This window comes from Drosophila grimshawi, unplaced genomic scaffold (genome assembly GCF_018153295.1).
Source record: "Drosophila grimshawi isolate 15287-2541.00 unplaced genomic scaffold, ASM1815329v1 contig_1377, whole genome shotgun sequence".
Taxonomy (NCBI): domain Eukaryota; kingdom Metazoa; phylum Arthropoda; class Insecta; order Diptera; family Drosophilidae; genus Drosophila; species Drosophila grimshawi.
Window position 1 is genome coordinate 11,344,814 of NW_025062900.1, and position 25,748 is coordinate 11,370,561.

Below are 25,748 nucleotides of genomic sequence, written 5' to 3' on the forward strand. Positions count from 1 at the left end.
TCACAATTGCGAACTCAGACTGACTGACCGAATGATTTTGAATGGGAGAAGTGAGTGTTTGAGTATATTGCCTGCGAGTCGATCGATTATGACCGAGTTTAGAGGGTGCTTAACTTTATTGGCCATCATATAACATAGAGGTATATAGCTCATACGCAGGGTCTGCTCGTGGCTATCTCTTCTTCTATCTAGACAACATTTTCGTTGTTTTATCTGCAACACACACACACACTCGCACACTCAGAGGAAAACACAAACAGTTTTGGGGGACAGTGCCGTCTTTTTCTTGAGTGTCGATTCGAGGCAAATAAACGTTCAAAGTACTCTCGGTAATAAATTGTCGAAATTGGGAGAATAATTTTGGGGCATTGTAAATTCATAAATATATCAGGTGCTGCACCGCGACCGATGATATTCCTCCCGATGAAGCAACAATCCAATAAAACTGAGACGACACCATCGCCTTAAATAGTCTTTGCACTTTCGTACTTGAATTGCCTAACCCAGTTGAACAGAACTAATAACAATCAAGTAGCAATATGCCTTCATAAATTCAAGGGAGCGCAACACACCAACTAGAAGAAAGCCAAAGATCTAATCAAGTTTATGGAGCATCCAGCCATACAACTGATAAAGCAACTACCCAAAAACCACCTAATCTTGATCCGTAGCTTATCTGGCGTTTATCTGTGTGCCAAAAAAAAAAGTACATGAAAGGTGGTTAGAACCCTGAGACTGAATTCAATTGTCTACTGCGAATATACATATAGAATATATATATATATATTTGTGTGTATATATATATATTTACTCCAACTGTAGTCTATCTGGTTCTTGGCGTCTTCCATTATCTGCACTCGAGCTATAAATATTATGAAGGCGACATTTTTATTTTGATATATTTATTGGGGGCTCTAATGTGCGTTGGGAAACAACAAGAACAACAGCGGGAACGCATATTGAATAGGTCTTCACATTATCAGCCACAAAATATTATGTTTTATGATCCTATATATAGCCATTTCTTGCCTAATTGAATGATATGATAGCAGGCTTAGAAAATATTTTAATAGCTCTTAATACAATCGATTCACAGGTAATAAAAAAAACGCTGATACGCCGATGCCCAACTTTCGTTCACATTTTTTTTTTATTTGACGATCGAAATTTTTGAGTTGTTGCAATTGTTCTTATGGTTATTTGTCCATGGCGACTTTGTTGTTATTTTTTATTTTCATACACGCGCCGAATTTTATGTGCGCTTTTTTATGGTGTTCAAGGATGGAACTGAGTCAAAGGTTGACTTTAAATCCGTTGTGGGCAATCTGTAGATTAAACATGACTTTTGTGGATACTTTAAAATAATTAATATTTACTTGAAAATTACAAATAATATTTACTATATGCCAAATTCATAATTGACTTGTTGGACTTTTGTAAACGTTTAAAATCATTGTTTGGCTAAGTGTAACACTTGTCAAATGAAATAGCCGCAGATGAGCCAGAATCGGCAATTGTTGCTCACCACACGATCTATGTATATATTGATTATACACACACACACACATATACAGAGGGCGAGAGAGAGACGTGCGTGTGTTATAGGCCCACATCTGGCCTCTTCCACGAATGCAAATATATCTGACGCGCAATCCCCCTAAAGGAAAAATCAGCATACATTAAAAAAAAAAAATGATTAGTCAGAATGCGATTGAGAAATTCTTTGAATCGCTTCAACAACCGACTATAAGTCTGAAGGAAGCGGGCTAATCGCTCTCAATATCAGGCATACTGTGCGATTCTATATGGGTCAATTTGTGGCCCGGAAATCTTCATGCCACATAGAGCAATAAGTTCATGTAAGCTAATATGACATCATGGAAAGATAGTCGGCCCTATTTTATTCATGTTATTTTCTAGTTCTCATTAAATAACATGTATTAAAATAAGCTTGTTTCGCAACTTCTCAGCGCAAGTTATCGCTGGCCAACATTTTCAATGTCAGTTGATTACAGACAATTGCAATCCGTATTCGTGACCAAAGCGACAACAGAACAGAGGAGAACAGAACAGAACAGAACAGAACAGAACGGAGCAGAACAGAACGGAGCATTATCATTCCGTTTCATGAATATAGTTGGATGTGTGTTTTTTATAAGAATTGCTAAATGGCTTTCGGAAGTTTTGACTGATAAACTGGGCTTGTGCGCTGGCTTCACGACAGTTTTGGATGCTTAAAATAGAACAAAACTTTGAGAATTCACATGTGCTTCTTGGTTGCCGTATTTGTTATCTGAAAACGACAGCATTTAAATTTAAAACTCAAACGCCAAAAAAAAAAAACAGAACAAAAACAGCACACAAATAAATAAGTAACGGAAAACCAACAACAATAAAATGAGAATAAAGGGAAAAAGTATTGCACAAAACAGATGTTATTCGTCCAGATTAGAATGATCCCGACAGGTCTTATCTAATTATAAGCTGAAATAAATAATGCTCACTCTAAAGGAATTTGTAGGATTCCTTCTCAAGAAAGAACATGCAATCTAATATAAACATTATACAAATGTTGGACTTTCTTATGCAAGATAAACATACACACATAGATGCATATATCTTTATATTATTAAGACGAAAATACTATCGCAACCATTTTTGAAGACTTTAAACTTCCATTGTCCTCTAAATTTATTCTCCATCTTAACTTAAAACAAGCAAATTCTTCAGATATTTCATATATATATAAGATAAAAAGTTATTAAAAAAAACTCAAACCACTTCTTTGAATCATATATAATATAAGAATATATTTAATAAGTTTTGTTTTCACATTTCCTTAAATTTAGAATTAGATGGATTTATGTATCTTACCTTGACTGAATTTTCTCGCAATCGCTTTGGATCGCATTATAATCTCCAGCAGTGACGTCATTAATGCTGAGCTCTCCTTATAACATATATATCCACATGACAGACACACAGGACTTTCAGCTAATCCGCAATACCAGCAGAGTTCAAGAGTTCAGGCCATTGACATTGACATACACTAAAATGCAGCAGAGACTCTCTCTGTTTATATATATATATATATAAAAATATATATATATATATATGTGTGTGTGTGTGTGCACAATTAGAAATCACAAGTTAAATCAAGAGAAGCACAACGAACCGACTGAAGCGACACAATTTAAAATTTGCATATGAGCCACAGGCCAGGGGGATGGAGGGATGGAGGGATGGGTGTCAAACTCAAGCACCCCTCAAGCTGTGGGTCGTCTTTAAAATCGTGGCAATGTTTTTCCACACACGCGTCGCAAGGTGCGGGGGTTGGTGAAGGGATGGGAAGGGGGGTGAAGACGCTGCTGGGTTGGCTGAGCGATTGGCAAAAATATATATCGACAACGACAAACAACAACAACAACAACAAGAACGAAAATACCGACGGCAAAAAAGTGTGTTGTAAAGTTGTTGCATCAAAAAAGTTGAAAGTTTAAGTTAAGGCACACAGCGCAAAAAAAAACGCAAACAAGAACAACAACAACAGCAACAATAACAATAACAACAACTTTGACGCGACTCCGACTGTGTGGCAAACACACACCTGCCCATTGAAGCTCCTCAGACGCGACTGACGCTGAGGGCAACGACGACGGCGACGACGGCGGCAACGACGGCGGCAACGACGACGACGACGATGTCGATGACGGCAACAGCAGCGGCAACAAACAGAAACAACGACGCCGACGACGAACGAGACTACTGCGAGTATTTCGTCTATGCTCTTAGCAATAGTTCTTTATTTTTTCTATTTTTTTTTACATATATTTTGTTTTTTCTGTTTTTTATTTAAAACTGTATTTTATATTTTTATTTTTGTAGTGAGGCAGCAACAGCAGCTGCAGCAGCAGGCGGCGCTTACAAACTGCGACTGACTACTCGGCGGTGGCAATTATGGCAGGCGGCAGAGTCCTGTCCAAGAGACCCAAGCAGCAGCAGCAACCACAGTTTTAGGTTATAGGTGGCAAGCTCAAGGCACGTGTGCCTTGACGTGCCACGTCGTAGGTGTTGCCTAGCTCCAGCCAAAAGGACACTAACGACCAGCACGGGGTCAACCGGTTGTGGGGGGAAAGGGGGAGGAGCAGAGCGAGTAAGTCAGGGATAGAGTTCTTAAGGTTCTTGGAGCACGACAAAAAAAATGCGACGTAATTCATGCAAATGAAGTCACGCACAAAGTCACAGCGAAAGACACAGCGCCACTCTACACTACACTACACTACCCGTACTCATAAGGTCCACTGGCCACTACCACAAACAGAGAGAGAGTGAGAGGAAGAAAGAGAGAGAGAGAGAGTTAGGGGTACAGCGGTACGAGCAGAGTGGGGCGAAAGCCAGCGAACTGGTGCCTGGCGCGAATTGTTAATCGGAATTCCTAGAGAGAGCCTTAGACTACTTTACTATATCTTATCCCTTTATTTTTTATACAGATACGATTACAAACAAATTAAAAGGTATTTGCTTTATTAAAGATTAATTTTAAGGTTTAACAATCCAATTTAAATATTATATTATTATAAAATGCCAACTGTTTTCCGACAAAAATTAGAGATTTGAGCTCTTAGAATCATTTCTGGAAGAAAAAAAAATATGAAAATCAAAATATTTTCGACTGATAGTGGAATTGGAAACAAATCAAGTTATTCTTCTTTATTTATATTTAAATTTGTATCAGTATAAATCCCACTTAGATCTCTACAACCTTTTCAAGTCGAACTCAAATATTTATTTTGCGAACTTGTTTGAAAGTTTTTACCAAGCAATTTGTGAAACTAGCAGAAGTCTATAGAAATATAGTTGGGTAACTGATATAAATGTAAACTAAAGTAGCTTAAGAAAATGTATTCCAAGTTTCATCATGCCAAGCCAAGAACTAGTTGTGACTCTGACACATTTGCGAACCGCTGAACCCTTTCATAGATCTCAAAATGGAACCCCTGTTAAAGTTTTATGATTCGTTTTATGATTTAACGACTGCTCACTTAACCTTGCTATCTATGCCATCTAACTGCCAACATATATGCCTATGGCATTTAGTATTGAAGCCCAGCCAAAGGTTGCACAACTAATGAACAGCCCTCGACGGCCGTACTCAAGAGCCGTACTCGAACCATACTCGAACCGTACTCGCCTGGTTAGCCAATGGGCAGACAAATGGTCAAGAGGCAGAGCCACCACCACCCGTTGGGCACTCAACTGCCAGCCAGACAGGGGGTGGTGGTTGCCACTCGGCGGGCTCGGAGAGCAGTAGAATTATTGTTAGGAGGGGGGAGTGTTGTGGGTTTTATAGTAACTTTTCCACGGTTGCATTTGTCGTCTGCGCAGGCCGCGTGTCAGTCGTTTGTCATAAGACTGCTGCTCCCCTATCCCCTCTCCCCTCCCGCCCCCTTACCCCCAGCAATCAATACAAATATGTATTTCTGCATTTGGGGGGGAGTGAGGGGGGCACACCTTCTATCACCTGCCTGCTGCGGTCTGCGTTCCGATTGCAGTTTGCATTGCTCGCATTTTTTTCATATTACGAGAAAACTCATAATAAAAGCAACTCGAGCGAATGAAAAACATTTGTTTTGCCATGTCGTAAAATATGCAAAGATTTAGCAAATAATTCTTGTTCGGTTTTTGTTTTTCGTTTTTTGTTTTTGGCAGCTTTATGGAACGTATAATTGCTGTAAACGATTCGCTATCCAAAAATGCGCTGCGCCCTATTAACAATATTCACAATTTTTATTAGTGTTTATCTAAGTTTTGTGTGTTCATTTTGGGCGCCATACAACAAGTACGTGAAAATCGGCCACAAAATATATACGTGTATACATATGTAAATATATATAAATATATATATATATATAATATAAGTATGTACAGTGGTGTTAAATGCATTGTTCTTATTATAAATGCACTTGATCTTGCTTATATCCATACACACACACTCATTCATATGCATTGCTCGTGGGAGTTGCCAATTTCAAGGTGAAATGTACTAGTAATGTCTAACGTCTATATTTATCATCTATATAAGTGTTGTAGTTGTTGATGAACTCATTTGAAAGAAAGCAATCAGAAAACACAAATGGAAAAATTCTTGGAAAACTGCCATTTGTTCAATTCAATGATAAACTAAGTGTGGTAAATTATAACACTAGAAATATTAAAGGCAGAGTAAAAACTTTTATTTAAACTCATGCATAATAACAAAAGGAACAGTTATATTATTTACAGCGAGTCTATCATATATATATATATATATATATATCATTTAAAGCATGTCGTAGGCAAATGATATAATTTCAATGAATCACACATGGGAAAACTGTTTAGAAAACTAAAATTGTTTGATTTAAAGCTTTAAAATGCTTTAAAAATTATAACAAAACTTATTTATCTATTAATTATTTATTATTATTATAAAAAACAAATAGCAACTTTTATATTTGACCAAATGCTTAACTTAACTTAAAGTTTCCATTGAAAATTGGGTGGCCAGTCGCATCTTTAGCACTGCCGCAACGTATTGACCTCAAAATGTGTTGCCTTAATTAAGAGCTAAAAACACACACACACACACACATAGACACTCATAAATACACACACACACACACACACATTAAACGGAGGCAGAATGTGAAGGCCTCTTGCAGAACCTTAAGAAAGTTCTCATTAATTTTGTAGGCAGCTCAAATGGTGGACGTGGGTTGGATAAGAGTTGTGCGGGGAATCTGCCTTGCATTGGTGAAATTAAATAATTTAGCGTACATTTAATTATCAGCAATAGTCGTACATAATATATATAAATATTTCTATATAAATAAATGTATATGTGTGTGTGTGTGTGTGTGTGCATATAAGGCAAGAGATGCAGTTTGCAGTATGAGGTAATTGTAAATTGCAGCAGCACCCCCGCACACACACACTTTTTTTGTTGGCTAACGCCGCAAATATTTGCCCAGCGCACACACATACAAGCGAACTCACACAGACACACACGGAGACACACAGCCACACGCACGCTTATTGCCCACTCACACTCAGACTCACACACACACACGCGCGCATAAAACGAAAAACGAACGTTTCTGACTGGCGGGCATTCGGATGGTTCTTCGTTCATTGTTGTTGTTATTGTTGTTGCTGCTGCTGCTGACATCGCCATCGCTGGTTGTGTGTGCGCTGCCTGACGTCTCTCTTATCTCTTGCCCATTATCTCTCTCCCCAACAGCAACGACGAGCGACGAGAGTGTCTGTCATTCGTTTGTCATCGTCATCGCCGTCGACTGGGCAGCGCAGTTGGCAGCCGCAGCTCCACTGCTCTCTCTCTCTATTTCTCTCTCGCTCTCGCATTCGCTCTCTCTCTTATGCATTATGCTGGCTTTGTGCTTTGTGTGCGTCTGCGCTTTGCCTCGGTAGGTGGAGCTTTGTTCACACACAGTTTGAGAGAGACAGAGCGAGAGAGCATTGTTGCGTTGAATTCGCCACGTTGTGTGCGGCGAATTGCAGGCAATTTTTTTGTTGCTTTTTTATTTGTTGCTTTTGCTCTTTGCTGTTGTTCTTTTTGCTGTTGTTATTGTTGATTAATGAAGTGTGTTAAGAGGCCAAACGACGACGACGCCAAACTGTTGCAATGCCACAGCGGCGCCAAGGACAATGCCTGCGGCCGGCCGCAACTAGAGTCCTTGATTGAGGTTAGGTTAGCCGCAACTTTTTTCTTTTTACCGACGGCACCTTAAAATATTGTAGGCGTGGCATCTGTTATCATATCTCTCTATCTCTGTGTATGTCGCCGCAAAATGCTGAAGCGCTGCTGCTGCTGCTGCTGCTGCTGCTGCTGCTGCTACTGTCGCTCCTACTGTCTCTGCCACTGCTGCTCTGCCTCTGCTGCTCTGCTGCTCATTTTGCAAGCGCGCGCTCGCTCTCTTATCTCTTCACTATGGTGCCATCCCGCTCGCTCGCACTTTGACCAGCGTAATGTGCTCCAAAATGTCGCCACTGTCGTTGGTCCATTGATGTGCGCTGATAGCAACAGACGCGCCAGCAGCGCAGTCTGCAGTGGCAGAGACAGCGACTTCAAAATGGCGTTTCTCTGTGTACACACAATATATATATTTATACATTTGTATATATATATATATTTATATATATGTATGTTTATATAGACGTCTCTTTTCGGTTTCCCCGGGCACGTTTTATCATTCAGCAGATACACAGAAGTATATGTACATATATATGTATATATATACATATATATAGGTATGTATTTGGCATATAGCCAGATACGCGAATCTTTGCAACTAACTTGTATGACTACCAAAAGCAAACAACCAAACAACCAAACAAACAAACAACAAATGCAAAAGGGCCAACAAAAGCTCTTCGGCTTCTTCTTCTGCTCTGCTGCTGCTGCTGCTGCTTTGCAGCTTTATTGCCGCAGCTGCCGCTGAGTTTTATGTCTTCATTAACTGAAAAGTTATGAGCCATAAGAGCCAGTGGTTGCAAGTAGTGGGGGCACAACTGGGGGCCAACCACATCATCTGTGCGTTCATGTGTGTATATGTGTGTGTGTGTAGGTGTGTGTGTGTGTGTGTGTACGGTAATTGGGATTGTCGGGGTGACAATAGCAACCAGAAATCATTTCTCGTGGTCAGAGAGCGTGCTAAAAGGAGGAGAAGAAGAAAAAGGAAAATACTTGTGCTTAAATGGCAAAACAACAACAACAACAGCAGCAGCAAAAACAGGCAGTAAGCAACAGTAACACTTACAGTTAAAGTCAAACAACAAACAGTCAGTGAATATTTCTGATCTGCGTCACGGTAATCAGTTTGAATACCCTGTAAACTGAAATGGCGCTCTAAGGGGTCAAATTCAGTTTAGTTCAATCGACTGAAACACTTAAAAAAGTAAAGTGATTTTTACTAAAAATAAAACACATTATTCCAGAATTAGAACTTTCTTGCAGCTACTTATTAATTTCCCGTAAAAAATACGAAATTATTCCCCGAAAAAAATACAAATTCACTACTCAAATAACATAAGCATACTTAATGCATAACTGTAACAGAATTTGCATAGCTATTGAGATTTGTGCAGGGTATCATCTAGTCGAATACCTCCACTTGCAGCCAGCAACAGCATCTTGGCAGCGCACAGTGGTCAAAACTAATGCTGGCTGCACATATTCAATGTTAATATATGCAAAATATATATATTATATAAATTATATATATATGTATATATCATAGTGATCGGGCATAAAATTCAATCTGAATAATGTGGCTTTTGTTGACTGCGTTTCTAACTAATACAAAGAATTTATTTCATTTCAGATTTATTTAATGTACTTTCTCAAAATGCCAGAAAGTCTTTAAAATTATTATTATTATTTCATACATTTTAGAGAGGTTTGCTCAATCTATTAACTATTAGATATACATATATATATATATATATATTATAAATATGTATTATAAATATTTCTTTGACCTATTTGCCAGGCAATTAATGTTTATTACAAATAGAGGCGAGACCTTGTTGTGGCATAACAATTTCAGTGCTTTGTGGCACTGTGCAACTGTGCAGTTTTGCACGTTGCGATAACAACTCATTTCACGTGTCTAGATAGTATTACTTTCAACACCGAGAGCTGCTGCAATCTCAAAACTTTGACACAACTGGGGAGCTTGGGGGCTGACTGCGACAATGGGACGTTCACTTTTTTTTTATTTATTTTTTATTTACGAACGATCGTAAAAACAGAGAGCAGTGAATTTGCAGTAGCCTTTTTCACTTTTGTTGTTGCTGTTGTTGTTTGTGGGTTGGCTGCTCTCGTAGGAAGTCATCAACAACAACAAGCAATATGTGGAAGAAAAGAAAAAAAAGAAGAAAAAAAACAAAACTGTCGTCGTACGAAGTCGTCCAATATTCTATGCTTGATTCCACACAGGTCTCACTAGTTAACTTCGCTTCACTGATGCGCTTTTTTCAATTTGTCACGTACAGTCGATTTTGAGTTCGATATATTTTTGCCTCTGCTCATTACTGCGGCAACTGCAACAGCTTGAGGCGTTGGTGTTTCGAGGAGTTTCGAGTTGGATGGTTCGAGTATATTCACTTAATAACGAATTAGTATTTATGAAATTCATAGAATTATCATAACCACCACAGACCGCAACCCACAAACCCTTCTGGTTAATCTATAAAAATCGCGCTGAGCTTGCATGTGACGGGTCTATCTAATTATGCAAAGATTTTCCAAGTTTTCTAGGCCAAATAGTTTGTATATAGTATATATGTATATATACTATACTGAAGGATAGACTATATACAAGTATATGATGTAATGTTGACTAAATTATGACGTTGGCCAAAACGTGCGCTGGACACATTTATCATGGACCCCCAACCCGACGAAATAAGCAAAATCGAAAGAAAAGGCAATAATAACTTTATGTCTTTTGCGCCACAACACACACACATACACACACACAACGGCAATGTCCAGCGAAGTCCTTCAAGTCCTTGGCTATGATAGAAAATTGTGTCACGACAGGAAGCAAGATAAGAGCGTAATTTTCTTTCAGCGCTGCAGGTTAAAAGCTTTGCAAGGAGAAGCACTACCAGCACTGCCTGAACAACCAGCACTCAACCACCTGCACACCCTAGTGGGGGTACACTGTAGTGCCGGATGTGGACTATCGTGGTTACCGTTAGTCATTTTCAGTGATTGTTCAGGGCACACTAAAGTTGACTTGACTTTTAATGATTGTCACGCTCCCACTCCACACCACCCCACTTGCCACTTGCCAGTTGCCACTCTTTACTCTCCACTATCCCAAACCCCATCGAGACCCCAATAGACAGGCAGCCAAAACTACCCAACCCCTTCCGAATTTCACCTGAAACTGTGCCTAATTTGCATTTATATTCATAATCTTGGCCATTGCGTCATGAAATATTGCATGTCCCGAACTTGTGACACTTTAATTGCTCACTGGGATTACATCCACTACTTCACTTGACTTCAGCAGCAACCACAGTGAACACCCCCCCAAAGTCACCACAAAATAAATATTAAAAACAAAAAAAAACAGACTGTTTCAGTTTATGGGTTCATTTCAGTTCAGGCTTTTTTGGATCTCACTTGATTTGCATAAATCGCTGTGTGTACTCATTATCGTTGTCTATATGGCTCCTATATATGTATGGTTATAGTAGGCTCTTTATTGTCTGTTCCGTCTGCTGACTACGTGACTTTTTCGCATTTTGGCGCTTGCCACACCATACAGATCGATTTTCAGACAATCTTCGGGGCAAACAGCACAAAACAGATACAGATCTTTAACATGTAACAGTCAGTTGAGTTGTGTGTGTCTGAGTGTGACCAACTAGCGCATACCCTGTAACATAGACTTGAACCTTAAACATATACAAAAATTTGACTTTTAACAACAATTTTGTGTGATGAATTTAGAGAAAGGAATGTTATTTAAAATACAAAACAATATTTTCTGTTTTCTGCAATTTATTTTAGTAAAATCTGCACTTAAACACTATGCTATATTACAGCCCTCCAAGTGCATGAGTAAAGGGTATACAGAATAACAAGAAAGTGGGAGTGTGGAAGGAGGCAGCAGCAAGGCTAAGTGAGCAACTCAAATTTTGCTGACCAGACAGAACTAAGTTAAGATGTTAAATCGTTGTTGTTGATGCTGATGTTGTTGTTGATATTGTTGCTGTGGATGCTGATGTTGCGGCTGATGTTTTTGTTGATGTTGCTGCTGTTGTTGCTGTTGTGGATGCTGATGTTGTTTTTACTGTTGTGCCCGGCAGATAAATGTCTAAAAATACAAACAAACAGACACTCGAGATCATACAATGTGGGTTCGCTATCTGACTATGTCCAGACCTTCTTTCTCTTCTTCTGAAAATGTTGCACTATCGACTGCAGACTCCAGCATAAACCATTAAATGCCAGAGTATTTTATCTTTAAACAGAAGATGAACATGTGTAGAATATATGTTGATTTATTATAATATGTATTCTTGTTGCATTCTAAACTCGTTATTTGCCAGTCAGCTGTTGACTTTATGCGGGCGACTGCCATTTTGTAGCCAGAGCTTTACCTACCTGCGCCGTCTCCTCTCTCCTCCCATCCCTCTTCCCTAGGTGGCAGCCCGCTGAGCACTTTGAGCTATAGCCAAGCGTAAAGAGATGTAAAGACATGCTCGAGTATGCCACTCGATGCCTGGGCAGGTGGGTGGTGCCGAAGGGGCTGGGAAATGAGTAAACGGAGTCAGCGTTGCCACAAAATGTCAAACGAGCATAAACTGCCATTTAGCCATTTCAAGCCGCAATGCTCATAGCTTGACATCAACAACAACAACAGCTGCAGCAGCAGCAGCAGCAAGCTCGTACAAAATACCCTGTAAATATATTTAAGAATACTAGTAGATTAATTATTTACTAACTTGTAAAGTAACTGATGCTTGAACTTATTTTATTTATTTCATATATTTTATTATCATTATGGAATCTACACACATTATTCTGTAGAACTAGCATGCCAATAGAGTTTAGTTGTTCTTGTGCAGGGTATTTAAATTAAAACTGAAATTGTATGTGTAATAAAGTATTTCATAATGCTTATAATTTAATTGTATTACATGCACATCAGCGGAACGAGCGAATTTGCACGCATTTTAGTCGCATTCGGGGGCTGCTTGAAGTGGCTACTGCTACTGCTGCTCCTGCTGCTGCTGCTGCACCACCCACTCAGAGTACTACAGTCACCCCAACCAGTTCACTTTCTAGCCATTCAATGATAGCTGCTCTCCAGTTGGTACTTTGGGCATTGCCTGTGAAATTGGCTCAGTTCAAATTTATTAGTTCTGCTTCGTAAAGCGAGCACAAAAAATATGCTTAAACAACGGCCAGCAAGGACATTTTCGAATGGGCTTCCAGATTTTGGGTTGGGCCAGCTTCTTGACAAACTATCGTAGCGCAAAATTTACTTTCTTTGATTGCTAATTAGCTTGCAGCAATTAATTAACTCCAGCGCTGCAAGTATTTCAAGCAAGATCCCATGACTAGTGATAATCTGTAAAGAAAATATGATGATGAATATATATAGACTACTCCTTAAATATAACCTTAGATATAATATTTGTATTTGCTTTTTATTAAGGTCGTCATCTTTAGTCTTTGTTATATGTCTCAGACTCTGACAACAAATTCAACGAACTATGGGAAATATGGGAAATAAATTTTAGTTTCTTATGTTGAATTTATAATAAGACGTGTAAATTTCTGGTGTATTCATTTTATTTGTGACATGTTTCAGCCAAATGTTTTGTGTCTCATTGTCTTCATTGCTTGGCTGATAAGCGTAAGTTTAAAATAATCAAAGATCAAACACATTCGAGTGTGTTTAAAATCCATTTGCAGTTGCAGAACTTATATGCCTCGCCAATTGTCATGCGTCTATTTCCGACTAAGGACATCGTTAATAGTCCAAACAATGAGTCCCAAGTGCAACCACAGCTCACAACGAAGTTTGTACAACTTTTTGATGCTGATGCTTTAAGCAGAGAAGATGGCAGCGTTGGCAACAATAATCCTCAAGCTAAACCAAAAACTCATGGTGACCCTTTGCCTAACCCTCAACCTGATCCTCAACCTCAATCTGGTCCACGCATTACCTCGCGGCCCAAATTCATCAAGGATCACATGGGCAATTTGGTCTACAACTTGTGGGGTGCTACCTATGGCAATATCTTTCAAGATGGCCGATTTACAGGCTTTTACACCATCAATCGCATAGGTGTTGACTCCAATGCACCCAAAGAATATTATCCAACGTTCGTATATTTTTATATATCGATTATACTTGTAATAATTCTAATTTAGTTTATCTTTTTTTGTATTTTTGTTTATAATATTTCCATTTTGTCGAAACAGCGGTGAGCTTGAGACTGTTTGCTATGATAAATCGACGGTATATGGTACGCCTAAAGTGGAAAGATGGCTTAGACGAAATATCTACAATCATACGATAAAAAGTCGGCCCATCTGGCACCAGCTCAGGCAACACATCTTTAATGTTGGCAAGTCCGAGGAGTGTCACAATGCGACACTGTACACAACGTGGAAGGATTATCAGGAATGCGCAATCAGGCGCAATCAGCGACTGGAATCTATTATTCCCATGTATCCAATGCACCAAATGGGATACAGATCTTCAATTCATTAGTTCTTAATACTGGCTGTCCAAATTGTGTAGTGCTTGATTCAATAAAAGTCTTATCTTGAATTATCATATAAATAATTACAATGCATTTGCAATCCAGGAAATTGAGCTAGAATTGAAAAATGAATGAGAATGTTCCTCTAATGACTATATTTGTGGTCTGTATCTTGCTTTAAAAGCAAGCATCTTCGGATGATCTACTGCCAACATTTTGAACACAGCAGACTTTGTCAAAATAAGCAAATTTTGATGCTTAGTTAAAATTGTTTTTAGTTTGAGTTCAAAGAAATTTTTTAGCAAAATTAATTTTATTTGTAATATGTTTAGGCTAAATTTGTTATTTTATTTGACCATTGCTTCCATGCTTATCGTAAGTGCCAAGTGAAAACTCCTTCAGTTTTGTTAACAAACCCTGTTGCAGCTATTATTTGTGTGGATTTCAACTAAAAAGCTGCTGGTTCCAGCTCAAAAACAATCAGAAACTCCGAAGGACATGTCGAAACAACAATTGGCGCATCCACGTTTTACGACAAAAACTCTGAATTTCTGGTCTGACCCTTGGGATGTTGGAGCTGATGATGCTGCTGGTGCAATTCCGGGATTCCAAAATAACCAACCGACTTTTGGAGCTTGGAAATATGTGCGCTTTGGAGATGGAGCACTTTATACTACTGAGAGTCTCCAGACCGAGTCCAATGTGATGAACAAATATTCTCCAATGGGCATATTGTCGTGTTTGTATTTTTTGTTAGGTTCGAGATATCCTTGCAGATTTATGCTGACGTTATGCTATTGACTCGACTTTTGATGTTGATCGAGTGCACATGTAAATTATTGGCTCGCAATAGACTTCTTCACATTTTATGAATAAACAATGATTTAGAACCTTTGACAACATGTCTTATCCCACAAAATTTGAAACCAGCTTCTCGTTTGTATTTGCTGATCGACCATATAAAATTAACCCAGGATACTTAACTATGCCAAACGGAATATTTATAGTCGAATGTGCAAAAACATCAACCTATCTGCATAGAATTTAAATGACATATATTTCAAATGGCTAATTTGGAGAAATGTCACAACTTAAATAAGTAAGGAAGTGTATTTGAAGCAAGGTGTATTTGATTCCAAGTTATCAAACTAACACTTACCATTTCCAATATATATAATATAATTTTCCTAATCAGAAATTGCAGCTATTCCATTCTTGTGTGTGGAATCATTTAAATTACATGGAGTTTAACTTCCGGCAGAATGTTGGGATCAGCTGCAATGTCCTGTTACGAAATTGTAGCTCAATTTAATACGCTTGTTTGCTCAGCCAAGCAGTCTTGTTGGAGTCCTTACAGTTACCAGACAAGGAAGAGGGAAATTCATTTTATGCTGCCCAAGCATAAGGACAACTTCCAGGCGCCCCCTCTTTCAATTCGTGTTATGGCTGCGATTTTGCGCATTATATGCCATATATATATACATATATATGGTATATATATATAAGGGGAGTGGGGTGCGAGTATATGGCAAGGAATTGCCTGAGAAATTTATGATTTACGTTGTTTTAAATCAAACAACGTTCTGGCCAGACAATCAACCGATGTTCTGGGAAGAAGCCCGAGTGCGATAGCAAATATGACTTGTCCAGCCAGAGAGTTTGTCTAATGGATACCCTGCATTGCACTATGAAATATAGTTTAAATATAAAACAAAATAAATGAAGCAGCAACTCAGAATACAGTTGCTACAAACAAACTGATGATCAAGAGTCGTATTATTCCAGAGATGAAACTCTGATCAAAAAAATGGAAAGTATAAATCAAATATATCAGCAATAAAAATTCCCAAGTACTCTATTAAATATTGTCTGTCTCTTTAAAAAACCTTTGCTCAAATTATGCTACCCCTTTTTGGACATTTTAAGACTACAGGGTAGACAAATATTTTTCCCAAGATATATGTATCTGCAGATACAGCAGAACAGAGTCTGCAATCGTATATCTGTGTGAGTTGTGTGGTTTTCTAGATTACTTACACACAATTGAGTGTGTGTGTGTGTGTGTGTCTGTGTGTGTGTGTGTCTGTGTGTGTGTGCGTCAGTCAAAGCTGTGGCAACGCCCACCACATGCCACGCACATCAGAGCCAACCATCGCCCGCCCCTTTTAACGAGGCATCCAGCATGTGTAGTCCTTGCAGCAGTTCTGCTCCTGCTGCTCCTTCCACTGCTGGCTCTGCCTCTGCTGCTACTGCTGCTACTGCTACTGCTGCTGCTACTTCTATTGCTGCTGGTTATGCTTGAGCTGCCTGCTCAGTTCGAGTCGAATGCGAAACGATTTAATTTGTTTCGGAGGTAATGTGGCATATGCTCTGCCAGCGCGCAGTTTGCCACACAGATTGAGTGTTAAACATGTCCAGGAGCCAAACAAATTCTATAGAACTACAGAGAAGGCTGAAAACGCCGAAAGCCAAAAGCCAAACGACTGAAAGCCAAAAAGCCAAACGACTGAAAGCCAAAAGCTGAAAGCCAAAAGCTGAAAGCCGAAAGCCGAAAGACTTCAGAATTTATTACACACTGTGTGAGCAGGTCGATTTGCATATTTATGAATAATGAAGGATAACCAGGATAGGCATGTCCAACGACTGGCCCAGTTGACTGGCCAACTTCAGTTTGGTGGCGTGTCTTTTGTGGCAGGCACCACTGAAACCACCGAAAAGCCAATGACAGGTGGCTCACTCACAATGTTTGGCCGAAAGTTGGCTTTTTTCCTTTGGGCTTTTCCATTTCTGTAACCTTTGCATGACCACACGGACCCAAGGCGTGTGTGCGAAATTGATACTCCTTCACCCACACACACACACAAGCACACACACACACACACACACACACATAGGCACGTGCGCATAGAGTCCGAGACATTGGTCACGAAAAGCGGAAATGCTGATAAGGAATTTCAATGTTTTGTTTCATTTTTTTCTTCCTTCTCTCTTTTATTTCGTTGTCGTGTTTAATGTCTTTTTGTCGTGCTTAGTGTCTTTAGTGTTGTGCGTGTGTGTGTATATATATGTGTGTGTGTGTGTGTGTGTGTGTGTGTGTGTTTGACCATATAATCTTTATACATACACATAAAATACTCGGTTACCGGGCAAGAGCTGCTTAAGCGATTTTTCTGTAGCCAAATGCGAGTGGGAGAGAGACAGGTTCTGAAATCAGGACATGAGAAATGTGAAGAACAACAACAACAACAATAATAATAATAATAGTAGTGTGTACTGGGCGGAGATATTGCATGTGATAGATTGCAAAAGACTTGAGTTCAACAAGGATACTAAGTGCCTACAAATCCTGTTTCAGTAATAACAATTAAATGTTGATTACACACAGATTTACTTTGAAAAAAATAACTAAGTGACACAAGCCCAACCTAAAAACCTAAAAATTCATCATGATACATAAAATATTACATTAAATATTTCAAAATATTAATATTGCACTTTAGAAACAGATACGTGGAAAATATATCATATTTAATTTGAAAAAAAAAATAATGAAAGAAAAAGAATACAGTAAGCTATACAATTAAACAATGGAATGTTATTTAAATATCATACAATAAATATAAAAGAATAATAGAACATAATCAAAATATCATGTATTAAGGAAAGTATATATTATTTTATTAAAATATATCCTACATATAGAGTAATGAATCCAGTAATGAGTCTAATTGTACAGAGAGAAGAAAGTATCTTATATTTATTGGATTTCAATAAAATACCAGTGAGCCTAATTTTTAATTGAATAAACTGAGACGAATGTAAGCTCGATACTCGATACGCTTAACTCGTTACTATTAACTCGCTGCTCATTTTGTGGCTGCTCATGCTGTGTGTTGCCGTTTTACCTGTCCGTATTTGTGCTTGTGTTTATATAATAATATTTGCGGCTCATAATTGCATAAATTTTTAAATTGAACATTTTGCGCGCACGCCTCACTCCCCACTCACTCCCCCTCGCAGCCCAGCGTGACCACAAACCCCAACAGCCCAAAACCAGAACTCGGCTCGTCTGTTCATTGTGTGTTGGCCTCCATTGCTTTGCTTTGGTTTGGTTTGGTTGGGTTTGGTTTGTTTTGCTTTGGTTTGGTTTGGTTTCAGCTTAAATACGTTGGATATGAAATTAAACATGCCCGCGGTCCACAACAGTAAATTGAATTACGACGTCTCTTTAGACCATTTTGTGAGAGTGAGTGTGTGTGTGTGTGTGTGTGTGTACACAAGTCACGTGCTTGCTGAGAAACTCTCGAGAGGGATGTGCATTTATGTTTGAGATAATCACGATCATGGCAAGGGTTCGGCTTTAGGTTCGAGTTCAGTTCTGTTGCTTGTACGCTTGAGGGTGGCTCAACTCTATTCAACTATTTCAACAAAAAAAACAAAGAAAATAGAAAATTATCTAGTCAAAATATTCCTTCGTTCCCACTCACCAAACCAACCGCAGCTACCACCACTTGACTTCGACCTAATTGTTATGAGCCCATAAATTAAATATAATTATACACATACATAGACATTTATTCATATATATACATATATATTCTCAACAAATTTGACTGTCACACAGATTTGTTGCGCGATTTGCGGTGCATCCAATCAAAAAGAAGAAAATCGAGGAAAAGTCTTCGACGCGTTCCACTAGAAATCGAGTGTGAAATTTGATAAGTGGCCCGAGTTGTCTGAAGATTACCGCACAGCTGGACCACAACAGGAACTGCAGTCTCAGTTATTGGAGAGCAATAGAAAAACCATTTGAAATGTGAATTACGCGACAGTTTATGTACATTTTTATGATTATGCCCATTAAGATTTGTATAGCGCCTCAGTGGCCATCAATATAATTTTGACGTCTTCCTTGGAGAACTAAAATCAAACTTGTGTTATTCAATTTAGATTCGACAATAGTGAGGCGATCTCAAGAAAGTTGTTTGAAGGGAGTTCGATTGCTGTTGAGAAAGTATTAAATTAGTATATCACATATAGTATAACGAGTAGACGCAACGAGTGGCAAGCAACGAGTGACAAGTAGAGAATAGCGAGTGCTGCGAATCCTTCGTGACCAGCTTAGCAACGTTTCATTGGCAACATATTGATAGACATTAATTTGTCTTAATGAAATTTCGGTATTATTTATGAGATTGCCAGAACGTGTTGTAAATGTTTCTTCATTTTTATTGTATGCGGGGAGGAGGGAAGTTTGGAAGGAAGGGGAGGGATGTGCTTTGTGCTCGTGTGTCGTAAGGCTTCAAGGCTTTTGGTCGCTGAACGACGTCGCTGGGAAAACAAAAACAAACTGCTGTTGCCACTGTTTGTGGCAGGATGCTTTTGTTGAAGGAGCCGCCAGGCAATTAGTGTTACTTGCTTTTCCTTCTCCCGCTCCCCACCCCCCTCCTTTTTTGGATTTGTGGCCAGTTGTCGCGAGGGGGGAGGGTGTGGGCTCGAGGTTGTGTTTCGGGTTTGTGTTCACAGGTTGCCCCGGCAGGTTGTGTCTTTTATGTGCTGTGTGCATAATTTATTGTTTTCCTACTCGCTGTCTGGCAGTTGGAAGCCCCGTTTCAATTATCACATTTTCACTTCTGACTTTTCTGCGACCAAAGAATTTCGAAACGACTCCTTTGTAATTAGATTTGCTTTCTGCTGTTGCTTTTCAAGCGACAACCACAAAGTAAAAGTCCGAGTAAAAACTGCAAAAGCTCTTAATGGGGCTTCCCTGCTGTGAGTGTGGGTGTTGGTGTGTGTGTTTAAGTGTGAGTGTTGGTGTGTGTGTGTGTGTGTTATTATGGAGCGTCGTCCTTTCTGGTTGCTGTGAAATCATTTCCAAATCTCAAGTCAATTGAATTTAAATTGAATTTTAAATTGGCCACTGACACACATGGTTTTTGCTGTGGTGGTGGGCGTTAAATGGGCGTGGCTGCGGACAGCATTTGAGGTTTTTGACAAGTCTTGGACTATTGGAAGTTATAATAACTTGTTTACAAAACACAAATGCTTTGAAAGTCTTGTCTATGAAAATGGGAAATATATGGGAAGGAATTGTAATTGAATTTGTAAAGCGTAAAAATTGTTTTTCTTTACTTTTTCTTATTTGCTGTGAATATCGATTCAGTTTTCAGATTTGCATTGAAAATGGTTTGGAACAGCGTTGAATAACTGCTATTAAAAGAACTTTCAGTTGTAGCACTCAGCTTCTATATCTTTATTCATATATATAGCTGTCTGTCGAGCAGATTAGGGGTAATTCCCGAGAAGCCCTTTCCATCAGTTGCTTGTAGGAGTGACTGCTTGATGGTTCACTAGTCACTGGTTTATCAACACATTTGACAGCCGCTCACCTCCCTCCCAGCGAGGAACAAAGCAATGCGGAAAAGTGGGCACGACTCTGCTTATCACAATGAGTGAACCTCAACTGTGCCTGCAACAGCGACAACGACGTCAACGTCGACGACGACTGCAACTGCCACTGCAACTGCAACTGCGATGCTGATTGCGGATCAGAAGCCACAACAGTAAATACAGCGGCAGAAGACAGTAGAGCTGGGTTTCAAATGTAGAACACTTAATGCCCTAATTACTAATTAACCATTATAAAAACTGGTGATATTTAAGAACTTTGACTGATTCTTTCTATGGAGTCTATATAATATAATAATCCGGGAATAATTATCTATTTTGCTAAAATGAATAGATTGATCGATATTTCAGGAAAAATAAATAGTCCTATATTGTATAAAAGTGGAAATTATAGAATTCTTGTATTTACAAATAATTTCCAAATGTAAAATCAAAATTCACAACATTTTAAATAGACTTGTTAACAATTGAAAATATTTCTAAAAGTAGAAATGCAAGCTTTATCTATATGATATATTAAACAGAGAACGATTATTCATTTTGTTGAAGTGTATAGAGCTGTATTAAGTTAGCAATTGTCAGGAATAAAGAAGATATCGAATCGAAAAACAAACAAAGTTGATCAGTTTTGAGTTGTCCCCTTTCTGGCGTTACACAGTACGTGCCACAACTGTAATACCCTCTGCTAGAGTATAAGAGCAACAAGGAAGCTGCTGCTGATCATCATTACATTCACTCTCTGTTGCGCTGCTTTATGCACTCACATGTAGCCAGCCGCTTTGTTGTTGTCCTGCTGCGGCTTCTGCCACAGATTGAAGCAGAAGCTGAAGCTGAAGCAGAGGCTGCAGCTGATGCTGATGCTGACGCTGATGACGATTCTCAAACTGAATCGTGTGCTAACCTCGCAAAGCGTCAAGTTGAGTCGTTGCGGGCATTGTCGACATAAATGCACAATTTGCACATAAAAGCATACAAATACACACACACACACACACATATATATATATATATATACACAAACACATGCATACGCACTCATATTCAATGTACTTCCGGTGGCAGGACCTATAAGCGAATACGCACCGGGCCATAACCTGAGAGGGAGACAAGCAGGGCAGCAGGAGAAGGAGGAGGCAGTGGGAAGGGGGAGGCCCCCGTCCTGCGTCTGTTTTGATGTGAGTGTGTGTATCTGTGTGTGTGTGTGTGTGTGTGTGTATGTGTGTATGTCTGTGAGTGTTTCAAGGCCCTCTGACAGTGGCGGTGTTATGCGGATAATACACACACTTAATTGCTCAAAATGATGCGATTGTATATATACTTATATATATATATATATGTATGTATGTATATATATATATATGTGTGTATTTATATATATATATTCGCCCATTCATCTACTTGGGAACCACCCGAAGGACGTGCAACAAATGGTAGCTTCGCTGCAGCTTTTTTTCCTCTTTTTTTGGCGCGCACCAGAAAATAACCGCCCTGATTATGTCTAAATGTGTGTAGCTTCTGTGTGTGTGCGTCTGTGTGTGTGTGTGTGTATTTAAGCCACAACAAAAGACACTTACCAACATATCATTGGCGTTTTTTGTGAGAGCTGCACATGAACCATAATTGCATTTAAAGATTTTTACATACGCTTTCTGTATGAAAACATAGACAAATTTGTAATGCAGGCAAACAAGGAATTGCCTGGATTACACCGACTACTGTGATGCCCTACTGTTGAATGTTGTTTTCGTATTTTAGCTGTTTAACTTATTATAAATTCCTGGAGAGTATAATCTTTAGTAAGAACTTGATCAGTTTGAGACAGTTGTAATATTTCAGTTTGCATATTATTATAAATTATAATCAGAAAGATAATTTGAATTATTATTATTATTACATAAATAAAACATTCTCTTCAACAAATTTAACTCTTTCCAGCTCATACTATCTCTTAAATTCATTAGTAATTTTAAATTATTAAATTATTTATACTTTTTTATTGGGCAGCTCAGATGATCCATGAAGTGCAGGGTAGCTCCCTGGCAGTGCCTCGCATGGGTAAGCTCAGTCTTGTAATGGTGTTCCCCACTCCCCCATAAATGACAACCCACAAAAACGCAACCACGTTTCTGCGTTTTACTCAAGTATCCTCCAGACTCGCAACGAACCACTCTCGTCCCAGAGAGTAGAGTTGGGAAAAGTAGAGAGCATTGCCATTGTTTCAATTTTTATATCGGTTTCGTTGTTATTGTTGTTGTTATTCGTTGTTTTTCTTGTTTTGATTTTGATGACCTCGAGCATTTTAGGAACTCTATAAATACAAATGCTGTGGTTTCAGATTTTTATTGCATATTTTATATGAATTTGCCAGGGAAGGCAAACAGAAGCGGGAACAGGATCGGGAACGGGAACGTGCAGGGGACCAAGGGGCAAGGACTTCATTGCTCGACAATCCAATTGTCATTCGTGACAGCTGTCGATCAGCATGAGAAATGAGAAATGGCGGCGGAATATTGTGTTTTTATAAATTTATATTTAACGGTGGTTGATTCTCAATTCTCAATTGACAGCCGTGCGTCTCAATTCTCAACTCACAACTCTCAATTGAATTGAATTGAGATTTTCATGTAATTGCCGCCCTTTGTGTGGCCTCGTGTTTGGCATATTTTGTAAATTATATGGCATTTGCATAACTTTGATCTGCAGACCAGAAATGTCAGATATGCAATATGATATGATATCAAATATTCATTTTTATCAACAGTATAGATTATCTTTAGCTATACTTGTCATGCTAATTTCGTGCCATAAAATTAATCTGCCCAAGAATTGATCTAATTAAATTTAACTAGAAATCTATTTAAACACAAATTGAAATTAAATACAAATGGAACTGACTCGATTCACATTAAGTAGAAATTCAACAGGCAAGTTCTTTATTAGTTTTTCCAAAACTGCTTAAAGCTAATTTATAATAATACTGATTTACTAACTTTTAAATTTGAATCTTGTATTCCCCTTTAAATTATTCATTCTGCTTGGAATATGGGTAATCTCTCCGGCATGTTTGCGAAGTATATCCTTTAACTCGAGTTGAATGACTCAATTGCACCTTTTGCCACCATTGAATGGATGACATGGCACATTGATCACTTTAACGATTCCAATTGTTGTTGTCATCAAATAACGCACAAATTGCACATTGCACAGTAGCCAGAGAAGGGGGCGAATCAATTTTGGATTATGTCTGTTTGACGTGTTTGGCAACTGCGTCACACCTTGCCACCAATGAAAAAAAAAGAAAAAAAACATTACCATAAGAGACGCACAACAACAACAACAACAAGAACATGATCAACAATAACGAGAACCCGCCAAACACCTTTTGGGCAAATGTGAACGCCCGTACATTATGTTCGAGTACATTCACATTCACATTAACACTCACAATTTCGAATACAATTTCACAGGCTGCTGGCGGAGTGACATCCGCGCCGAGAAATTGCCGTGTCAATTGTTCTGCAACCGGGCGCAACTCCCAAAAAATCAGACACAAGCCAGTATCAAAGGTAGAACCAGATTCGAGTGAGGGGGGAGATGGGGTCGCCTTTTGCATTCCCGCACACCGCACAGAGAAAACATCTGTCGGATGTCGGAAGTTGTATCTGACGGCACGCCCCACACTTCAGACACGCGGCTCAGTCTGGCAACGGCTATGGCAAGGGGGCGTTCTCTCAAACGGTAGGCATGGTCACATGGTGTCACTTATTCATTGCAAGCTGCGATTTTGCCGACGTTGCGACAGAAGTTACGGAAATTATTCATAATTTTCCACCACGTGGCATGTGGCATGTGACATGTTGTCGGAAGATGTTATCGTGGGCCCGCACAATAAGGGTTGTCTGTCAACGGAAGCCAGCACTAGATAATATTGGCTTACAGAAAGAGATAGAAGGAGAGGCAGAGAAAGAGCATGATATGCCAGCATTTTCCGGAGAAACTTGCTTGACCGGCCTAACCTGAGGGCACGTGTTGTCTACGTAGTGTTCTGAGCAAAAAAAGAATAGAATTTTTGCGGGTTTCTCTATGATAATGAGTTGATAATTGCATTTCGCTTGGCTAGCATCAGGAATCACAGGAGTCCAACTCCTGACGGGCTTCAGTCGCTGGTCGTTGTCATCATCCGGTTGTGGAATCCTTGCAAGTGACACATAGACATTTTATAGCGCAAAGTTCAAAGGTCCTTGCGGGCACACCTGCTGTGCGCTTTTAATTGCAATGTGACGAAGATGCCAAAAAAAGGAAATGTCCTCTGACATCCCAGACCGGGACTAAGAAGCGACCGCCCGGCGCTTGGAAACAAAGTAATTATAGCCGAAGAGTGCGACAAAAAAAAAAAGAAGCAAATAGGAAATAAATAGAAAATAAAGCGCTTCAATTAGACGCCAAACACGTCAAGTGTTTCGCACGGTGACAGTCTGCCCCCGGGAAAATCCGGAAAACGCCACAACATTTCCAACACACTCAAATATCAAAAATTGTAAACGTGTCTATGGAAAAAGTTGTATTAGCGGCGTGAAGGAAATCGCTTCTAATAGCCAACGCCACGTGCTTGTGGGTCCTGTGTCCTGTGCAGTCGTGTGTCAAAAGGACGACCGCAGCTCACTCCCAGGACTCTCTCCTCATCGTATCGTATCGTATCTGCCCAGTGGTGGCAAACAATACAATTGAAAAATTATCAAAAATTTCGCACTTCTAATCCATCCGATGCGTAAAATGCTGTCGACCATTCCGCCGTAACGACTACCGGACCCAAAAACGAACGTCGTCCTTGCGGTAATATGCCTGAGCAGCCAGAGATACACTTGTTTCCCCGACACACACGACACGCTCCCGTTCGCCAGCTGTCGAGGGTGATGAGCACCGAAGAGGGTGGCAACGGGGGAGTGCTGTTTGTAAAGACGTTCAGGCATCATCAATATTGCAGTGCTGGGGGGAGTCTGTCAAATAAGCGTAGCTAATGTGTATTAAGTGCACTTTGCTCAAGG

General features: G+C 39.3%; 3 protein-coding genes and 1 long non-coding RNA gene across 4 annotated transcripts in view; 2 read left to right on the forward strand and 2 right to left on the reverse strand.

The window, feature by feature from the left end:
* LOC116806194 (transcription factor hamlet) overlaps positions 1-3,507 on the reverse strand; it is a 36,523-nt gene extending 33,016 nt beyond the window's left edge. The window contains exons 1-2 of the mRNA XM_043214584.1: positions 3,450-3,507; positions 2,875-3,049 (exon numbers count right to left, since the gene is read on the reverse strand). Coding sequence (XP_043070519.1) covers positions 2,875-2,935 — 61 coding nt within the window. The 5' untranslated portion in view covers positions 2,936-3,049; positions 3,450-3,507. The remainder of the gene's footprint in view (positions 1-2,874; positions 3,050-3,449) is intronic.
* An 8,321-nt stretch (positions 3,508-11,828) lies between these two features.
* LOC116806111 lies at positions 11,829-12,416 on the reverse strand. The gene is made up of 3 exons (XR_004365534.1): positions 12,182-12,416; positions 11,960-12,038; positions 11,829-11,891 (listed from the first exon to the last, which is right to left on the reverse strand). It is a non-coding gene; the product is annotated as an uncharacterized LOC116806111 (long non-coding RNA).
* A 417-nt stretch (positions 12,417-12,833) lies between these two features.
* On the forward strand, positions 12,834-14,378 carry LOC116805275. Its single transcript, XM_032736284.2, has 4 exons — positions 12,834-12,893; positions 13,395-13,439; positions 13,499-13,911; positions 14,012-14,378. Exons 1-4 carry the CDS (start codon positions 12,873-12,875, stop codon positions 14,301-14,303), a joined length of 771 nt encoding a protein of 256 aa, XP_032592175.1. The 5' UTR covers positions 12,834-12,872; the 3' UTR covers positions 14,304-14,378.
* Positions 14,379-14,632: 254 nt separating this feature from the next.
* LOC116805296 lies at positions 14,633-15,192 on the forward strand. The gene is made up of 2 exons (XM_032736408.2): positions 14,633-14,670; positions 14,722-15,192. Exons 1-2 carry the CDS (start codon positions 14,662-14,664, stop codon positions 15,094-15,096), a joined length of 384 nt encoding a protein of 127 aa, XP_032592299.1. The 5' UTR covers positions 14,633-14,661; the 3' UTR covers positions 15,097-15,192.
* The last annotated feature ends 10,556 nt before the right edge of the window (positions 15,193-25,748 follow it).